The sequence below is a fragment of the Podarcis muralis genome, chromosome 2 (assembly GCF_964188315.1).
Source record: "Podarcis muralis chromosome 2, rPodMur119.hap1.1, whole genome shotgun sequence".
In the NCBI taxonomy this organism is placed as follows: Eukaryota; Metazoa; Chordata; class Lepidosauria; order Squamata; family Lacertidae; genus Podarcis; species Podarcis muralis.
The window spans coordinates 96,855,653-96,874,768 of record NC_135656.1 but is presented as its reverse complement, the minus strand read 5'-3'; the positions used below and the strand labels follow the sequence as shown (position 1 = coordinate 96,874,768).

Below are 19,116 nucleotides of genomic sequence, written 5' to 3'. Positions count from 1 at the left end.
ACAGGCCATTGGCCCGATCTAGCAGGACAATTCTTATTTTCTTAACTCCAGGTGGGGTCCAATCAGCTAGAACTAGGTGCCAAACAGTGACTCAGCCAGGTAGGCAGTCCACAAATTGGTGATTGGAGCCAGAACCAATCGCACAAACTATTTCATTCCAAAGTCTACTCCCTACCAACTCTTTTTTCCAGCTGTCCACTACTACTAATACTACTCCTATTACTACTTTTTAGATGCTGCTATTGTGAAACAATTGCATGTCAGAAACCCACACTGATCTACTGAGAACCACCTGGAGCTCTACCAAAGGATGTCAATCCTCTTTCTGCCCACCGCTGCTTTATTTGGCTGCATCACAGTTCACTTAAAGAGCCTTCCCTTTGTTCAGATCTCCTCAGTACCTTTCCATTTCTCTAATGCACTTCAGGAAGCAGGCTATGACGCCACCTGTGACCCGACTGAGTAGGAAACAAAAGCAGCCTTGCCTGCATTAATGATCACTCACAGCTTCGCCTCCTGCTGCCTGTGTCTGTGCAAAAAGTCTCACAGCTCTTCAATCGGAGCCCGCCTGCTTTTCTTTCTTCTCCTGTCCAGGGCAAAATATCTGTGGCATGGCAGGTTAAGGAACTCTGGCAAGAAGCTTTGGATCCTAGCTCACCTGAGCATTACCCAGTCACCTAAAAGAACTAGTGTACAAAATGGCTTTGACGTTCTCGTATTTGTAGGGCTGCAACATTTAAGGTGTATAAATCTGAAGGTTGGTCAATTAAAGCTCGAGTTGATTAATGGTCGGATGATTTTAATCAGTGAGGGGCAAATATAAAAGCTATTTTGGGTCTGAAGAAGGAAGCATCAAAGAAGGCTTTGCCTTCTACCACGGAGTAGTAACCAAAGCTTTAATCACACATACGTTTAGTCACACTGAAAAGTCAATGAAGAGGCAGGTGAAGAATCCTGCAAAGAACTGGCAGCCCTAATCTTTTTATTGTAGCAGATTTTAGTAAAATTAAAACCAGGGCAAGCATCTGGGATCTTCCAGGTGGTGCAGAAAATCTCCATGCCAGGGCCTTGAACCAGCATTACATAGCGCTCTTGAGGCCTTATCAATAGTAGCAATATCATGGCTGACACACTAGTTAAGCCAGCCTTCCTGCTGCCTTCTAGAGCTCCAATGGTCAAGGATGGTGTGCATTGTAATCCAAAACATGTGGAGAAGACCAGATTGGGGAAGGCTGAATAGTCTTATGAGGTGGCCTTTCCACTCTGAGTACCTCGCCAAAAGATTGTTTACTTGAGATACAGTTGCTGTCAATGGTAAGGAAAGGAAACATGGTCCATTTGTTGGAGGAGCCACTTCCATGTCTGCTCAGATCATCAGCTGAGGCTGTTCTCTTTGTGTCTCCCCTTTTGACTCGGACCCTTCCCTTGTCCCCAAACAGCTTGCTCCAGATGCAGTGCATCCCTTGACAGCCCAAAGGTTGCCCATGCCTGTGGGGAAACTCTCATGTCATAATGTTTTTTTATCTTCTGAGCCTGTTTCCATTTTTATGCTATTATTTTATTTCTTCAGAAGGATTGCCTTGCAACAAGAGCCATGCAAATGCCTTGGAAAGGGTGAAAGTACAGATACTCAGAAATGCATAAATAACAAACACATTTTTATTCACCAAGACACTTAAAAATCGCGCTCGTGGTGCTTTGATTACCGCTGTGGCTATTTTGTCTGATGTTTAACCTTGACGCTTCATGAAAGAGTTGGGGCTTTGAGCCTTTCGCAATACGGGGCTTTTAAATTGTTTCTTGCGATTCTCCTTGATAGGGCTGTGCCCTACTACACTGCCGAGTTTCTCCTTCGTCATGTTCTCGATTCACTGGAAAGTGCCCTGAAATTAAGAACAGAGCAGCATTTTACATAAAATAAAAGACCTAAGATGGCCGTCACTTCCTGCGCGGGCAATTGCTGCTTCCCTTCGATGAAATCGTAGCCCTGCAAACCAAAGAAATGCAGTTAGGACGACTTTGACAACGGACAGAATTATTACAGCATCAAGAATCACATCCCTCCATAAATGAAAACATTTCCATGCACACCCAGTCTGCGCAAAGCTCCTCATCCCAGCCATAATGATCTCTCTCACCGAAGAACAGCATCCAAGAGGTTAGCTGCTGCTTGTTGCCTGCTAATCTATTTAACCTGCTCTGCAAAAAGACAAACAATTCAAGCTGTGATCGTCAGAGGGTGACAGGCGCGTCCTTCCGTCAGCAGACGGCACCTCTGCTTTCTAGCCTATGGCGTTGGGAGCCCAGTGAAAAAATAATAAGAATAATAATAAGCAGCTCTGATTAAAGTGGGTGGAATCTCCAGCTAGGCGGAGCATCCAATGGGCCTTGCCAGAATCAGCCAGCCAGCGACAGGGTGTGCAGAAGCTTGGCTAAAGATGCAAGCCCTGTCAGAAGAAGTGGAGGCAGCGCTCTGTTCCCGCATGGCGAGTGGCAGGAAAGGACAGTGTCACGGAAACTTGGTTTCTAGGACAGCCTTGTGATTTCTGGAGCCCGGTGAAGCTGGGATTGGGCCCTGTGGCAGCCATCTAGCCTGCCTGAGGTAGGCGGGAGAGGAACAGGTGGCATCTGAAACGTCAAGGTTATGCAGCACAAAGTGACTTTACATCATACTTGCAGCTGTGAAGGACTGGAGAGACTCTGGTCGCATCCGCGCCATATATTAAAAGCACAGGGCTTCCCCCAAAGTTTCAGCAGAATGGTAGTTTGCTAAAGGTGCTGTGAGGGATAAATGACAGTTCCCAGCATTCTGGGGAGGGGGGACCATGTGATTTAACTGTGTTTAAACTTATGGTGGTGAGTGCTTTGTATTAGAGGTATTATCTGCTTGCACATCCCAGTCACACTCTTTGTTTTGCATCTACTGTCATCTCTATAATGTCGGTTTCCAGTGTCAAGATGGAACAAACTGCTGGCAGACCTATGCGTTGGAATACAAGTCTATACAGTGGTACCTCGGGTTACATACACTTCAGGTTACATACGCTTCAGGTTACAGATTCCGCTAACCCAGAAATATTACCTCGGGTTAAGAACTTTGCTTCAGGATGAGAACAGAAATCGTGCTCTGGCGGCGCAGCGGCAGCGGGAGGCCTCATTAGCTAAAGTGGTGCTTCAGGTTAAGAACAGTTTCAGGTTAAGAACGGACCTCCGGAGCGAATTAAGTACTTAACCCGAGGTACCACTGTATGAGCATTTGGCCCGTGTATGAGTGATGGCATCCTTAAGGCTCAAAGCTTATAACACTTCCCTGTTCATAAAACGCATTTAACTCAACCTAACTCGCTTCAGAGCATACTTGTACAGGATTCTGCTGTACATGGCTGGTGAATGTAATAACGAGAAGTGCAACCTGATGATGCAACCATTTTTTATCCATTTATTCCAATCCAGTTGTCCGTTTCCTCTCTTGCATTAAAGGAAAACATTCAAAAAGATGCAAAAATATCTCAGTTCTGCAGGTTTGTAGCAGAAGCTGGCTGTGTGTAGTGCTGATTGGCCAGCACCTGTGATGTCACTTAGACAACACACACATGGCACCAGTTTTTCTATTCCAAGACATTTCCTTTTTTAAAAAAGTTAATAAAACACCTTTTAATTTAAAAAAATATAAAAGACTTATAGCCTTCCCAGGTGGGGTCTATCTGATGCTATATTAGCATTAAATTCCATCCTTTCAACTAGAATCCAGGTAGAAAACAGGCTCACATCACAGCTGAAAAATCTGTTCCAAGTCCTCCTTTTACATTACATCAGCCTTCACCCTAAATTATATCAAGTCCTGGGGAAATGTGGTATGCCATTCCCAACTGGTGCTAGTCTGGGAAGAAACTGTGCAAACAATGCACAACAAGTCTAATTTTTATAGAAAAACTGGACATAATGATGGATCCCAACTCCCCAAATGCCATTACAGTACTCTCCAGAGGGAGAGCTCTGGTGGAATCCATGCTAACATACAATGCTCAACTCTTCCCCTTGTGATAATGCAAAGTCCACTCAGTTCCATCACACACGGGTGCTTTTCCTTTCTTTCTCTCATTTCTTGACTTCCATTTGACTTTCCTCTAGAAACGTTCACTTTTTGCTTGAAGGGTATTTTCTACCAATCTGGGTTCTATGCAACTGCGAATGAAGGCTTGATAGCTGTCTATGCAAATCAATTTCATTTCTAATGGTTTCACTTTTTCTTCCCTCTCTACTGCAGGCTTTCCCCATCTACCAAGCTTGAGTAATGCAAAAGACTAAATATATTCAAACTGCCTTCTTCAAAAATTCATTTTGCTTTGTAAAATTGTTGCCATGAAAAGGAGAGCTCACTTCTGTTCCTTTTGGTTCTGGCAACTGCCCCAAGTTACCTTAGGTGTGTCTTAATGCTTAGATACTCAGAAAAATCAAAGCCAGTCCCCATTCAGCCTAACAGCAGAGACCGGCTGAAGCTGATAACCAGGCTATTTGGATAATGTTGCTTTGGATATAGTCAAAGATGGGTTCAACTGAGAACATCAAATATGATGGTCGAAACACTCCATGGTATTTTCACAGCATTTCCATCAAAATTTGCAATATCTTCTATAATCATGTAGCAACTTATACCGCTGTAGAGAATAGTGTTTGTTGTCATCTCCCAGGCTATCATTTGATAGTAGAATAACTTGAGGAAGAGTGTTGCCTATTCAATTCACTTTATACATTTTTAGAACCTTGGGTTTGTTCTTTTGCTGGGCAGGTAAGGTAAAAGGTAAAGGGAGCCCTGACCATTAGGTCCAGTCGTGACTGACTCTGGGGTTGCGGCGCTCATCTCGCTTTATTGGCCGAGGGAGCCGGCGTACAGCTTCCGGGTCATGTGGCCAGCATGACTAAGCTGCTTCTGGCGAACCAGAGCAGCGCACGGAAACGCCGTTTACCTTCCCACCGGAGCGGTACCTATTTATCTACTTGCATTTTGACGTGCTTTCAAACTGCTAGGTTGGCAGGAGCAGGGACCGAGCAACGGGAGCTCACCCCGTCGCGGGGATTCGAACCGCCGACCTTCTGATCGGCAAGCCCTAGGCTCTGTGGTTTAACCCACAGCGCCACCCGCGTCCCTGCTGGGCAGGTAGAACCCCTTAACAAAGAACATGGGAAAACACCAATTTGTTCTTTCTCTCTACTTTCTGTTTAATTGAAAAGCATGTTCAGGACACGCCAAACTTTCATTCTTTCCTGAAAAATAACCCAAGGGAATCACTCCAAAGAAACAGGCCACTTGACTTGTCAAGGAATCACATCGTGCAACCTTTCCAAGCACAGACTGCGTTTCAATAGGATGCAGCAGGAAATGGGAGTTTGCAGAGTGTGTCCTATTTTATCCTCACAACACCCTGTGAGGTAGGCTAGGCTGACTGTTGCATGCCCCCCAAGGCATTCCTGAGAGTTTTGTGGCTAAGCAGAGGATTTAAACATGTTTCCATAGTCTGGTGCCAGGACACACAGTCACCAACATAATACACCATACTGGGGCTTGGGGTTTTGATAGGTACCTTCAGCTGTTTGATTTTCATTGACTGGCAAGGACCTCATGAGGGAGATGTAGGTGGTTCACAAAGGATGCTTAAGCCCCACTTTAAGAACTGCAGTACTCATGATCAGGAGCCCCATCTGATGTCTCTGTTGCTGGATTATTCCACTGCAGACTCTAGGTGAGATACCAGATGTTCAGCTGTTCCCCTGGCCCAATAAAAAATTCATTGCACATACAAAGCTGGCATGTCAGGAAGGTTCTGAAACAAATCTTCGCAACATGCTCATTTTGAATGCACAGGGAGTTTTAAATATGAAAGACAAGAGCATTCAAATATGAAATTCCCTTGGCCTACACCCAGTCCTGTACGCAAGCTAACCCCCTGGAAATAATGGTAGTCACATCCATTAATCGTAAAGGATCTACTCTGAGTAGGACTAGCATTGTCTGTAATCCTCTGTGTCTGGAGGCCCAATCCAGCAATGGAGGCATCACATGAAGCTACTGACTGGTTGCAAGTCTGTATAGCCCCCATTGGCCAAAGAGTTTACCATGTTGAGAGCCAGTACTAGTGGCTGGACACCCTTTTTGGTCTTGTCCACAAGGCACCCTGTGGGCCTATGCAGCTGAAGGAAAACCCATTGTTGGACTCTCTAACCCAATCAGCCCCAGTAAGCATAGTAAATGTCAAATATGATGTGAGTTGTAGTTCAAAGACATCTGGAGATTCACAGGTTCCCTGTCCCTGCTTGAGGGCCAAATCCAGACGGTAGCTAACCAACTGATGATTTATTTATAAAAACAATATTTAAATACCCCTGTATCATAAATATACAGTGGTACCTCAGGTTAAGTACTTAATTCGTTCCGGAGGTCTGTTCTTCACCTGAAGCACCACTTTAGCTGATGGGGCCTCCTGCTCCCGCCGCGCCGCTGGAACACAATTTCTGTTCTCATCCTGAAGCAAAGTTCTTAACCTGAAGCACTATTTCTGGGTTAGTGGAGTCTGTAACCTGAAGCGTATGTAACCTGAAGCGTATGTAACCCGAGGTACCACTGTATATCGCAACAATATAAAAACCTAAAAACCAGACAATAAAATCATAAAAAGTTAAAAGCAAAAAGAAACCAAAAACAAACACCACTAGACCATTCTGTCTGAATTTGTCTGCCTAGGCCTGGCAGAACAGAAGTGATTTCGACAGGCAATTAAAAGTTGGAACAGAAGGTGCCTGCTGAATCTCTAGTGGCAGGGTATGCCTCAGGACTGGACCAATGACACTAAAGACTGATTTCTCATTGTTGTCAAACGAGCCTCACCAACTCTGAGAACCAGCCTGCTCTTGAGCCTCTTGGGCTTGACGATCAGAAGGTCAGTGGTTCGAATCCCTGCAACGGGGTGAGCTCCCATTGCTCTGTCCCAACTCCTGCCAACCTAGCAGTTCGAAAGCATGCCAGTGCAAGTAGATAAATAGGTACCACTGCAGCGGGAAGGTAAAAGGCATTTCCGTGCGCTCTGGTTTCCATTGCGGGGTTCCATTGTGCCAGAAGCAATTTAGTCATTCTGGCCACATGACCAGGAAACCTTTCTGTGGACAAATGCCGGCTCCCTTGGCCTGAAAGCGAGATGAGTGCAGCAACACCAGTAGCCTTTGACTGGACTTAACAGTCCAGGGGTCCTTTCCTTTTACCTTTACCTATAAGCATTCAGTAGATCCCTGAGGTGTCCTGGACCCAAGTCGTTTTAAGCAATGCAGTTGCTTTGGGGGACTATGTTATGTCAGAATACACTGGAGGGTCCACGCAGCGCCCGAGATGAGACAAACCTCTCCGGGCGTCTTCCTGAAGTTGCACAGCTCCGGGACATCCATAAAACAGTCCCAGCTCGTTCCAGCGACACTTAGCAGATGCCTATGTGCACACACACTCAGCAGAGTTTAGCAGAAAGAAAGTGGAGATTGGTGTGCTCATTCTAAGCTTTTATTAAGCAGTATATACAGGACAAAGCGAACATGGCGTTCTCTCCCTTCAGCTCTGAGAGTGAACAGAAAGTAAAAAGTACAAAAACACAACAGAGCGGAAGAGATAAGGCTAGCTTCCGTTCTCAGGCTTTCCAAGCCCAGAAAGTAAATACAGACATGTGATGTAACAGTCACACATCCGCAACGGAGGAGGGAAATGCTAACAGGAATGAAATACTAACATGTTACGTAGGCCAAACCTACCTGCCCTTAATCCAGCTATGTGGACAAGTCGTGTAACGAACAACCCCACTTGGCTCACAAGTCAGTCAGGTTGTCTGACACTTGGGGAAAAGACTTTATCTGAAAACTGCTCTAAAAGCATAATGTGTGTTTACTTGGAAGCAGGTTTTTTGTTTTCATTGGTAAATATGTTTAGGATCGCTACATTAAGATTAATGTTATTACAGCACCTCTCTACAGGTGAAAGTTGAGCTACTTTAACAAAGGTAAGCATTGGCTCTCAAACATTCAAAGCATGTGACACATATTCAAAGCATACTACTCTCTCCCCCCCCAAATACTGTGAACTGTAGTTATCTCTCTCACACACATAACTACAATCCAAGGCACCCTTAACTAAATACAGTCCCAGAATTCTTTAGGGAAAGTCAGGTAATTAAATGGGTGCTGGGTGTGCTTTAAATGTATGGCATGGGTCTGAGGCATTGTTTGGAAAACGTATTTCTACCTGAGAATCAAGAGATGTACAGAAGTTGCGTGTAACAAGGCTATCAGCCCTGAACATCTGTTCACAGGGACAGTTCCAATTAAAACTAGCATTTTAATCTGCCGTTAAATACATTACAATGTGCTATTTAATCTGTTATCTTGTTTGGGGGGTTGATATTCTTGGTATGTTAGTTTTAAAATTATGCTTCTAAGACGCCCTGAGGACCTAGATGGTTAAAAGGTGGAGCATAAATCTGAAATATATCAAATGAACTATATGACCAGCTAGTTAATAACTGAATAACTAATGCTTCTACAGCATGCTTTTTCGCTCCCAAATTTCACTCCTTGAGGATGCTGGACATACAGATGTGATATTTGACAGTATTCTAGCTCCACCTACTGTCCTAACCTCTATGATTTAGAAGTAACTGGAAATTGGAAAGAAAAGCTGTCAACGGTTGGAATTTTCTTATTCATCAATTCATTTTTTTTTAATTAAAAAAATGCTGTATTTCAGTGTTCACAGTGAGGACAGAGAAATTATTTCACGGAATAACACTTTGTATACATTTCAAAAAAGTTAACGAGTCATTAGCAGAAGATATCCTAAATGCCACAACCAAGAGACAGAAAAGTAAAACGTTTAACTTTATTTCAAAACTGGAGTCAAAATTTAACAGTCAAGATTTCAGCGACAAGAAACAAAAGGATTATTGGACACTGTAATGAAATAATACTTTCTGTTCATTTGACTTGTTCAGAAGTTGTGCAGGACAATCAAGGACACTGCTTTTGGAATGCATTATCACCTCTTCCAAGCCCAAATTCTAACCAATCAAAAAATGAGCTATTCCATTCCTCAAAGAGTTCAGATTGGTTTACATATCACAAAACGTTTGCATAGACGGGACTTCCACATAAGGAACACTATCTTATGCATATAGACCATACCTTAGCCATGATCCTATGTATATCTGGATCACTGCCATGTACACGGGTTGGGAACGTGGTTAACAGTGGCGTGCCGGCATGCGTCCATGCAGTCATGATGGCACACACCGCAATCTACATGTACATTAACTCTTCCAGTTCCTATGCCTTCCTTCTATGTAGGGATTGTGTAAACATGTGAAGTGGAATTCTGTGTAGTAGTTCAGCACCACGTGCAAAGCAGCCTATTGGCCTCAGCAGAGACTACTGGGTGAAGAGGTATTCTTACAGTCCCAGAGCTATCCTTTCTCTCATCAAATGTGGTAACTCAGCACACCTTGCAGTGTGATGAATACGCTCCAGGTGTGGCTGCAGCGCATGAATATCCCTGTAGATGAGATGAACCAGTTCTGATATCAGGAGCAGAGACACCGTTGATATTTGTAGATGTAGAGCAGATATTTATTATCTTTATAGATTTTGCTGGAAGCCACCCAGAGTGGCTGGTGAAACCCAGCCAGATAGGCAGGGTAGAAATATTATTATTATTATTAACCAAAGCATCACTGAGTAAATTCCCAAGGAATTGAGTTCTCTACTGGAATGAGATGCGCATTAAGTGCCATGCCCTTTGTTCAAGACAGTAAATGATTTTGCAAAAATAACCCTGTAAAATATCCATTCTTCTAAACCAGGGGTTGTCAGCCTGGTCCCTACCGCCCACTAGCGGGCGTTTCAGGATTCTAGGTGGGCAGTAGGGGGTTCTATGGCACAAGCTGAATCCTCCTTCCATCAAGCACTGGTGGGCGGTCAGGAAATTTTACCATCAAGAAAGATGCATTAGTGGGTGGTAGGTATAAAAAGGTTGACTACTCCTATTCTAAACTGTGGCAGAATGGTCCACTTAACTCTTAAGTGCATGGCAATACTTATCCTTTGCATTTAGTGCTTAATTAAACACACAGACAGGCTTAACCCATTTTCCAGCATCCTTCTCCAGTTGTTCATCCAAACAAAACTTCCAACACACTAAATGAAAAACTGAATGCTACCATTTTTTTATTCTCATTACAGCTCATTATTTATTGCTACTTCAAAGGCTAGCAAGCGAAGTCCTTAAGCATAGGCTTCTTGCCAGTACTTTGTTTTACAGATGGTGGACAAGGTATTTGCAGCGGGGGGGGGGGGGGACCTGTGGCCCTGCAGACAGAGATGGACTTGAACTCCCACCATCCCCCAACATTTAATGGTACAAATTTGCTTTTTAAAAAATGAAGCTTACAGATCAATGCAATATATATATATTTATTAAAAAACCAGTGCATTTCAGAAAGTTTTTTTTCCATATGCAAAAAAATACACTTTTTCAGTTCCTTTCGAGTTCTTAATCACTTGCCCTGGTCCAAGGAGAAGATAAATATCATAATAGGTTTCAGAGATCTGTAGCTCAACCTCTGCAGTACTTCAAGTCACGAGAGACCTATGTGTAAGCTACTCTTACAGTAATTCATTCTCTTCATCCTCCATAGGCAAGGCGGCAAATAGGCCCCACAGTATATAAATTAGCTCATGATTGTTAGAAAATGGATGTCAATAATAGCCATGGTTGTCAGGTACATACCACTCAAGTATTTACATTTACTATAACACTCTCCTTCCTGCTTCTGCATACCATTCTTGTCCTCAGTGCCCTGATTCTAGGCTGCAATATCTGCTGATCAACTCACTTCAGAAGCTCAAATCATACGCACGTTTGCACCAACATAACTTTATTGGGGGGAGGGGCGTTTTGTGCTCCTATTTTTGTGCACACAAAAGTAGCACAGGGCCGCAATCCTGTATTCGCTTACCTGAGAGTAAGTCCCATTGAAGCTCATGGGCCTTACTCTTGAGTAGACATGCACAGGGTTGCTCTGTAAATCAAGTTCCGTGCCGTACAGTATTTCGATCCTGAACAAGGGACAACTATACTACTGATGTGATTGACAGCTAGCTGTATTTAGCCCCCAAGACACTGCACACAACTCAGTACACAGCAGCTCTGTGCTGAGGGATCTCCTAAAACCAGCCTCCTCTCCTGGGCTACAAGTAGCCGGTGCAGCACTGTAATGCCTAATGAAAAACTCACAATAAAATACGTGTGTGTGGGGGGGGGAATTCTTCTGCAAATTAGAGCGTTTGTAAAGTTAAGGTCAGATCTCTTTAGAAACCTGGCAATTGGGTAAAACTATTGCAACAAGAGGCCCAAACAGAATGTACCGTATTTTTCGCCCTATAGGACGCACTTTTTCCCCTCCAAAAATGAAGGGGAAATGTGTGTGCGTCCTATGGGGCGAATGCAGGCTTTCGCTGAAGCCTGGAGAGCGAGAGGGGTTGGTGCGCACCAACCCCTCTCGCTCTCCAGGCTTCAGGAAGCTCTGCGCAACCCTCGGGAGACCGGCGCCACTTCGCGCCCGCCTCCCGAGGGTTGCTCAGAGCTGCCTGCAGTCCCGGGGCGAGCACAGCTCTGCGCAGCCATCCGGAGCCGGACGCGAAGTCGCGCCTGCCTCCCGATGGCTGCGCAGAGCTGCCTGCATTCTGAAGCCTGGGGAGACCGGTGCGACTTACCGCTGGCCTCCCTAGGCTTGCGGATAGCAGGCTGTTCTTGGGGCTGGGATTGGGGGAAGCTCGGGCTTCCCCCACGCCTGGGGGGGGGGGAATAATTTTTTTTCTTTATCCCCCCCCCCCAAAAAAACCTAGGTGCGTCCTATGGGGCGGTGCGCCCTATGGGGCGAAAAATACGGTACTTAATTGTTAGAAAACAATAGTCTTCTGGCATCCTAAAGACTTACAAATTTTATTATGGTATATACTTTTGTGGACTGGGTTGCTTCCAGATGCTCTGTTTATCGAGCATTCGTTCATTCTTATAGGTTTTCAGGTAGGTTATACAGCATTGCATCTAACAATTGTTATCCTGTGTTTTCCACTGCAATTTCCTTCACTTTCCTTACTGCAGATATACCTTCTTTATTTTTAAAAAGATGCAAAGGTGCAAAAGAGCAGCAAACCCACTTTAATGAATTCACCAGAGTGCAACTGAACCCCCCTCATAAAATAATGCTAGTCTGGAAGTGACCCTAGAGTCCACAAAAGCTTATGCCAAAATAAAATCTGGTAGTTTTATAGGCACAAGACTCTTGGCTGTGTTTGTGACAACAGAGAAACATCTGTGCCTCTCTGGAAAAAGTTAGAAAGGGCACACGTAAATCTAGAGGGATAACAGTGCGGTTAACTAGACAAATCAGAAGACCACAAGAGGGGCGAGTCTTGCCCAAACTAGGAAAATAAAGGACATAAACAAAAGTAAATTGGCAGCTTGCCTCTACCTGATTTTGGGGATCTTCCTTTTTTCTTAGCACCTATGCTGCAGCCCCCATTTAGCAGGGCTACCTGAGGAGAGGAATTCAGGAGGACTGGGAGAGCTATGCAGGAGGGAGGAGGGTGAGGAGCTCAGCATCCTCCAGCCTGCCCCATGCACTTGGATCCAACCCACTGACACAAACAGTATCTGTTTTGTTATAGTGCAGAGCTAGGGAACCAGCCAATGAGATGACAAACGTTGCAAAACGAGTGGGGAACAAACCACTTCTGCTGTCATTTGCCCTATTTGTCTTGCTGTTCTTTGAGCTTGCCTAGTGCAACATGCTAAGTAACACTGACCAGGTACTTGCAGCTAAGTAGGCCAGACAAGAATGGTCTGAAATGTAACATATGTCAGAGAGGGAGAACTGTGGCATAGAAGCACAGCTGGCAAGGGCGATGGGTTGGTACACACAAGTGAGACTCCACCACAATCTGCAGCATAACTGTGATTTGCACAAGGACTTGGCTCACAAGCATTCAACCAGATGTATCTGATTAAGTCAACAGGAGCTGCTTGAAAGCGATTGCGTGAAGACATGTACACATGGTTACATTTCTTTCAAGGCACTATTTTAGTGCAAGCACGAATTATGAAAAGTTAAGTTAGTTCAAAGCTTTGGAGACAAACATTGTTCATATATTAAGCCATAGTTTTCATACGTAACAGCAGGACGGTTTAAAATAAAGGCACTACCAAGAAAAACAACGACATACCCAACTTCCTGGCCAGGAAATGTCTTCCCATCAAGCTCAGCAGTTCTGAATTTCAAGGTTTCTTGGCAGGGACGCAGCAATTTGGCATTTGCCCCATGACTGCACCTCACTCCCTGCCCCAAGTGCACTACTGCTTGATATCTTAGTTCATTCAGTTTGCACATGACTCGTCTTAACTTTGAAATGGGTGGATGCTGATCGTCGAAGAATTGATGCTTTTGAACTATGGTGCTGGAGGAGACTCTTGAGAGTCCCATGGACTGCAAGAAGATCAAACCTATCCATTCTGAAGGAAATCAGCCCTGAGTGCTCACTGGAAGGACAGATCATGAAGCTGAGGCTCCAATACTTTGGCCACCTCATGAGAAGAGAAGACTCCCTGGAAAAGACCCTGATGTTGGGAAAGATGGAGGACACAAGAAGAAGGGGACGACAGAGGACGAGATGGTTGGACAGTGTTCTCGAAGCTACAAACATGAGTCTGACCAAACTGCGGGAGGCAGTGGAAGACAGGAGTGCCTGGCGTGCTCTTGTCCAGGGGGTCACGAAGTCAGACACGACTAAACGACTAAACAACAACAACAAAGTAACAGAACTGAAAAGATGAGGAAGCAGATTAGGGTTGCTTAAAAACCCGCAGGAGTGAGAAATACACCAGGACCAAACAATATGTTATGATAAACACAGTTTTTCCTGAAAGCATGCTTTAGGTAACCACTTTTATTCTGAAGAAAAAGCAGCCAGAAGGTTCCTAATCTGGATCAGGGCCCTGCACGGGGTTCCTACTAAAAATCCACTTACTCACCCGAGCCACTGCTTGCCTCCTGGTGGCCCTGTGCTTAGTTTAAGCTCGCATTTAAAAACCACGTTGTTTGTAATGTGTAGTTAGGCCTCCCAGGTTCAGCTGAGTTCTTTTTCCACGGTCTCTCTTAGTGTTGTGGAGTGCCTTGCAAAAACAGGAGTGTGATGCTATAAAAGTCTACTCTGAAGTAAGTCTCAATGAGTTAAATGGGACAAGTATGTTTCAACCTGGAAGTCTTAAACAAAAAGAAGAAGAAGCAGAGAGAAGGAAAACGGACCCACTGCACTTATTTGTAACTTCACCCTTCTTTTTAGCAATGGGGCCAAACCCCCTAAAATAAATAGGGAGGGAAGCAGTGCAAATATTAGTCATCTTAATAAATACACCTTGCAAAATGCAAATTTCTCAAGTAAAATTAGGAAAGGAATTGAGAACATTATTGGGTGGGGCACACACAGAGAAATAACAGCGTGAGGGTGGGAACCGTGATATGCAACTCCCAATCCTTTTAACACTTTTCCTCCAGAGAGAAAAAAAAATTAAGAATTTATAGTTGTGTATCAGAACAATTGACATTTTATAACGCTGCTGTATTTAAAATACCCTGTGAAATTGGGCAATTAATCTAGAATTCGTCGCGTTTTCTCCTAAACGGCCATTTGGAATGCTGCGATACACGATCAGCCGCCGAAAGCACCAGGCGGACGAATTCTTCCACGTCGAAGGAGTAATTTGTAAACTTCGGGTGTTTTCCTAGTGTTGGGTGATGCCCCTGAAGAAAAGGGAGTTAAGATGGTTTTAAGGAAGCGAAACAAGTCAGCTCTTTTGCCCTGGAAAACAAGCAGCAAATTGAGCACGCATTTGAATTCATAACCGCTGATTTATCGATCCTCCCTAAAGCAGCAGCGTCAGTAAGAAAACACCTAACAGCACTGCTATTGATAGTCTGAACTAATGGCCAATTAATTTCATTTCTCTCCCTCCTCCAGCTATTCATATAAAATGATCCTTTAATCAGAGCAGAGAATTTAATTTGGGCTGAAGCAGAAGAATCATATTTCATGTGGAAGAACTGAGATGGGTAAAACATTTTTAATAATAATAATAATAATAATAATAATAATAATAATAATAATAAACAACACACAGAACCAAAACACCTTTGCATCCCACCCACTACCTCATCCTGAGGGAACACTTTGTCCTTCTTTTGCCAGGTGATGTAATGGACGCCTCTCAGCCTTGCAAGGTCTAAGTAGCAGCGCTCGTCTTCACAGTTGTACCTGGAGAGGCAATAATGGGGATTCATTAGCAAAAGGAGCAACGGTCCTCTTTAGTGCCTGCCCTTCTCCTGCAGGAAACGCAAAGGTGAATCATTCTACTAGCAATTGGAAACAGGTGGGCTGTGGCTTCCCCTGTTACAGCTCTTGCTACAGAGAGAGCCAGGGTGGCGCTGTGGTCTAAACCACTGAGCCTCTTGGGCTTCCGGTCGGAAGGTTGGTGGTTCAAATCCCCATGACGGGATGAGCTCCCATTGCTCTGTCCCAGCTCCTGCCAACCTAGCAGTTCGAAAGCACACCAGGGCAAGTAGATAAGTAGGTACTGCTGCGACGGGAAGGTAAACAGTGTTTCTGTGCACTCTGGTTTCCGTCACAGTGTTCCGTTGTACCAGAAGCGGTTTAGTCATGCTGGTCACATGACCCGGAAAGCTGTCTGAGGACAAACGGCGGCTCCCTCGGCCTGAAAGCGAGATGAGTGGCACACCCCATAGTCGCCTTTGACTGGACTTAACCATCCAGGGGTCTTTTACCTTACAGAGAGAGCCAAGGAACCAAATCCCCTTGATACTTGGGTTTTGCTCTAGCATTTCCTGCAACAAGCATTAAGGAATGCATTCAAGCTGTCTCTCTCCCTCCCCACCCCCTTTGATTCAAACTTTTTTGGGGAGGGCTTGGAAATGTGCTATTTATTTATTTATTTACCACTTATGAACCAAAGTCTCTAATAAGTGTATATAAAAATCATTAAAAGCATGCAATGGATAAAATAAATCATGATGGTTCATACAAAACTCCCAGAAAACATCCTTGAAATACTTGCTGAAGAAAGGGCTTTGTCAGTGTTCAACTGGGGAAGGAGCGGGCTGCCTAATCTCAGCCAGGAAAGCGTTCCATAGAATCAGGCCCATTCTGGTCTGTGACCGTATTAATAAATTCATTCATTCAATCAGGCCCATAGGACTGAATGTATGACTCAGTGGAGAAAAGCCATGCACCTGAGTCTTGGGGACCAGCAACACACACCCACACCCTCAAGATCTCAGTGATTGGGGAGGGACACAAAGGATTGGGTGGTCCTTAATATAACCTGGATCCAAGCTTTGTAGATTAATACAGTAACTTTGAACTTACTAACATACAGCTCAGAGGTCAAGGACCTGCGTACGTGCATGGTAACATGGAAGTTACAGTTCGTATGACGATAATTTAGATAAAACTGGGCTTTAAAGTACCTCTAAATCTAGGGTTCAGCTACCCCCATCCTAGGACTCCAAAAAATGATGGCACGCTTCATTGTGTCTGGCTTCTATACCATGGAGGGTTATTTCAAATAATAAAGACCCTTTCCTATTAGTAAGGTGAAACTCAGCTGGAAGCAATGGCTTTAAAGATAAGATGGCGAGGAGGGAAATGTAGACCTGCCATACACAGTTTTAGAGCAACAAGCAGTAATCCAAGAACCATATCCTCATGAAGAAAACTTTAGAGAGGCCAGATCGATACAGTAAAGAAGAAGAGTTTGGATTTGATATCCCGCTTTATCACTACCCTAAGGAGTCTCAAAGGGGCTAACATTCTCCTTTCCCTTCCTCCCCCACAACAAACACTCTGTGAGGTGAGTGGGGCTGAGAGACTTCAGAGAAGTGTGACTAGCCCAAGGTCACCCTGCAGCTGCAGGTGGAGGAGCAAGGAAGCAAACCCGGTTCCCCAGATTACGAGTCTACCGCTCTTAACCACTACACCACACTGGCAAAGAAAATACACTTTGTCAGAAATCTTTATAGAACTTCTGTGGGTTCGTATCAACAGGCCTCGGGCAAGGAATTAAACTATAAGTTTTTAAGGACTTGTTCAGCTCTCTATGGTTTTATTTCTCTAATTCATTTTGCCCCCGGGGCATTCCACATCACTGGCTGGGTTTAAAGTGGAGGTTTCCAGCTGCCAACCTCTGCCCAGACAAGTTGGCCAATGAACAGAGTTGTCACACTCCACCTGGTACACATCAAGGAATGCTTCTTCTAACGGTATGACCGAGGGAAGTTCAGTATCTGCTCTGATGGAAATATAGAGGCGCCATCTCACCCTCTGTGACATGTGTTTGCTTAAAAGCACGGTTTATAAGCCCTTCTTCGGATCAGGACACGGCAGCCCAATTTTCATGCAAATACAAAAAAAGGAGCTATTAAACACATGAGCACATGGAGGCTTACAGTTCAAAGATGACAGCCCAGTCTGGCAGAAAGAGAAGGTGGGTGAGTCCTGCTCCATGCATCCCAATGAATATATCAGAATTGTGCGTGATTTTCAGCTGCTCCTTAAATTCGAGCTCCCTAGAGAAAACGTATAATAAGAATGGCTCTAACATGGGTATGTGTAAATAGAACAACAGATCATTGTTCAGATAGGTCAAGGATATCTTATTGGGTGAGGAAATAAGCTATACACCGAAATAAAATTCCTGGTGATGCTCAAGATCTTAGGAGAGCATATTGTTGCAATGGAGAAATTAAAAGGTTGCCATGCAAATGCACCCAGTCTAGTCCTTTTTTTTATTTTTTAAAGAAATGTACATTATTAAAAACAAATGTTACTCAAACTCAAATCCATTACTAGCCTCAACATCAATAACGTACAGCTCATTCATAGTTTTCAAACTTGTACTTCAGAGGGCAATCAGCAGAGCAATCCGACCTGCCCTCCATGTTGGGTTGGGTGAGGGGCAGGGGAGACTAGATTAGGCCAGAGATTTCCAAACTGTGTGTCGCGACATGTTAGTGTGTCGGCTGCAGTGTGTAGGTGTGTCACACAAACACTCCCTGCGCTCCTCCCGGGGCTGGATTAGTTTAAGCTCCAGATTGCTAAGAAAACTGAATTACCATGTCGTGAAATGATGCACGTCTAAAAAGTGTGTCACCAACAAGAAAAGCTCTAGATTAGGCAGAGGTGTTCCTTTGTTCATTCTGCTGGACATGTGAGCGGGTGGGCTGCTGGCAGGAGCCAGAGGAAGGGGCAAGGACAGGGCTGAGACAGCCCTGGATCCTGAAACCCTATTGGTCCCAACCAGGGGCTGACAATCCTCTCCCCGCCCCTTTTCTGCCCAAGTCACCGGGAGCAATAGGGCTGCAGATGTGGCCGTGGCCCTGCCCTTCCACAAAGCGCTGAGGCTGGGAGGGGGGAAATGTTTTATTGTTCTCTTTATTGATCCTTAACAGCATACACTTATGCATGTTTGCAAGTCCTAATAATACGTTCAGTGGGAATTACAGTGGTGCCTCGCAAGACGAAATTAATTCGTTCTGCGAGTTTTTTCGTCTTGCGAAGCATGGTTTCGGGAAAGTTTTGGAAAAGCTTCAAAAATCACCAAAGTCTTCAAAAACCTCAAAAAAGGCTACCACACCGCGTGCTATGAGTTGCTCCTCGAAGTCAAGTCGCAACTGTATTAACGGTGTTAAGAAAAAGGAAACAAACTTGCAAGACGTTTCCATCTTGCGAAGCAAGCCCATAGGGAAAATCGTCTTGCGAAGCAACTCAAAAAACCAAAAACCCTTTCGTCTTGCGAGGCATTCGTCTTGCGAGGTACCACTGTACTCTCTAACTATGTCTGGGATTGCAAACGTTCCAAAGATTTCAACAGGATTTACTTACAAGAAACTAGTCTGTATCCAGTAATGGCTTTACACGAGCGGAAGAGGCAGTTCTCCTTATGGCAAGGTGGGGCAGGCCATT

At 44.5% G+C, this 19,116-nt stretch overlaps 1 protein-coding gene across 5 annotated transcripts in view; it reads right to left on the bottom strand.

Annotated features, from left to right (window-relative positions):
• Nucleotides 1-1,721: 1,721 nt before the first annotated feature.
• The window catches only part of EOGT (EGF domain specific O-linked N-acetylglucosamine transferase), a 37,029-nt gene continuing 19,634 nt past the window's right edge, over nt 1,722-19,116 (bottom strand). For 4 of the 5 annotated variants that reach the window (XM_077925052.1, XM_028719438.2, XM_077925050.1 and 1 more), the window contains 3 exons: nt 17,601-17,720; nt 15,291-15,393; nt 10,224-14,882 (listed from right to left, as the gene is read on the bottom strand). In XM_077925052.1, the coding sequence (XP_077781178.1) occupies nt 14,736-14,882; nt 15,291-15,393; nt 17,601-17,720 (370 nt within the window). In that variant the 3' untranslated portion in view covers nt 10,224-14,735. Of the gene's footprint in view, nt 1,884-10,223; nt 14,883-15,290; nt 15,394-17,600; nt 17,721-19,116 lie in introns of those variants that run through there. The other variant, XM_077925053.1, reaches the window with a different exon arrangement.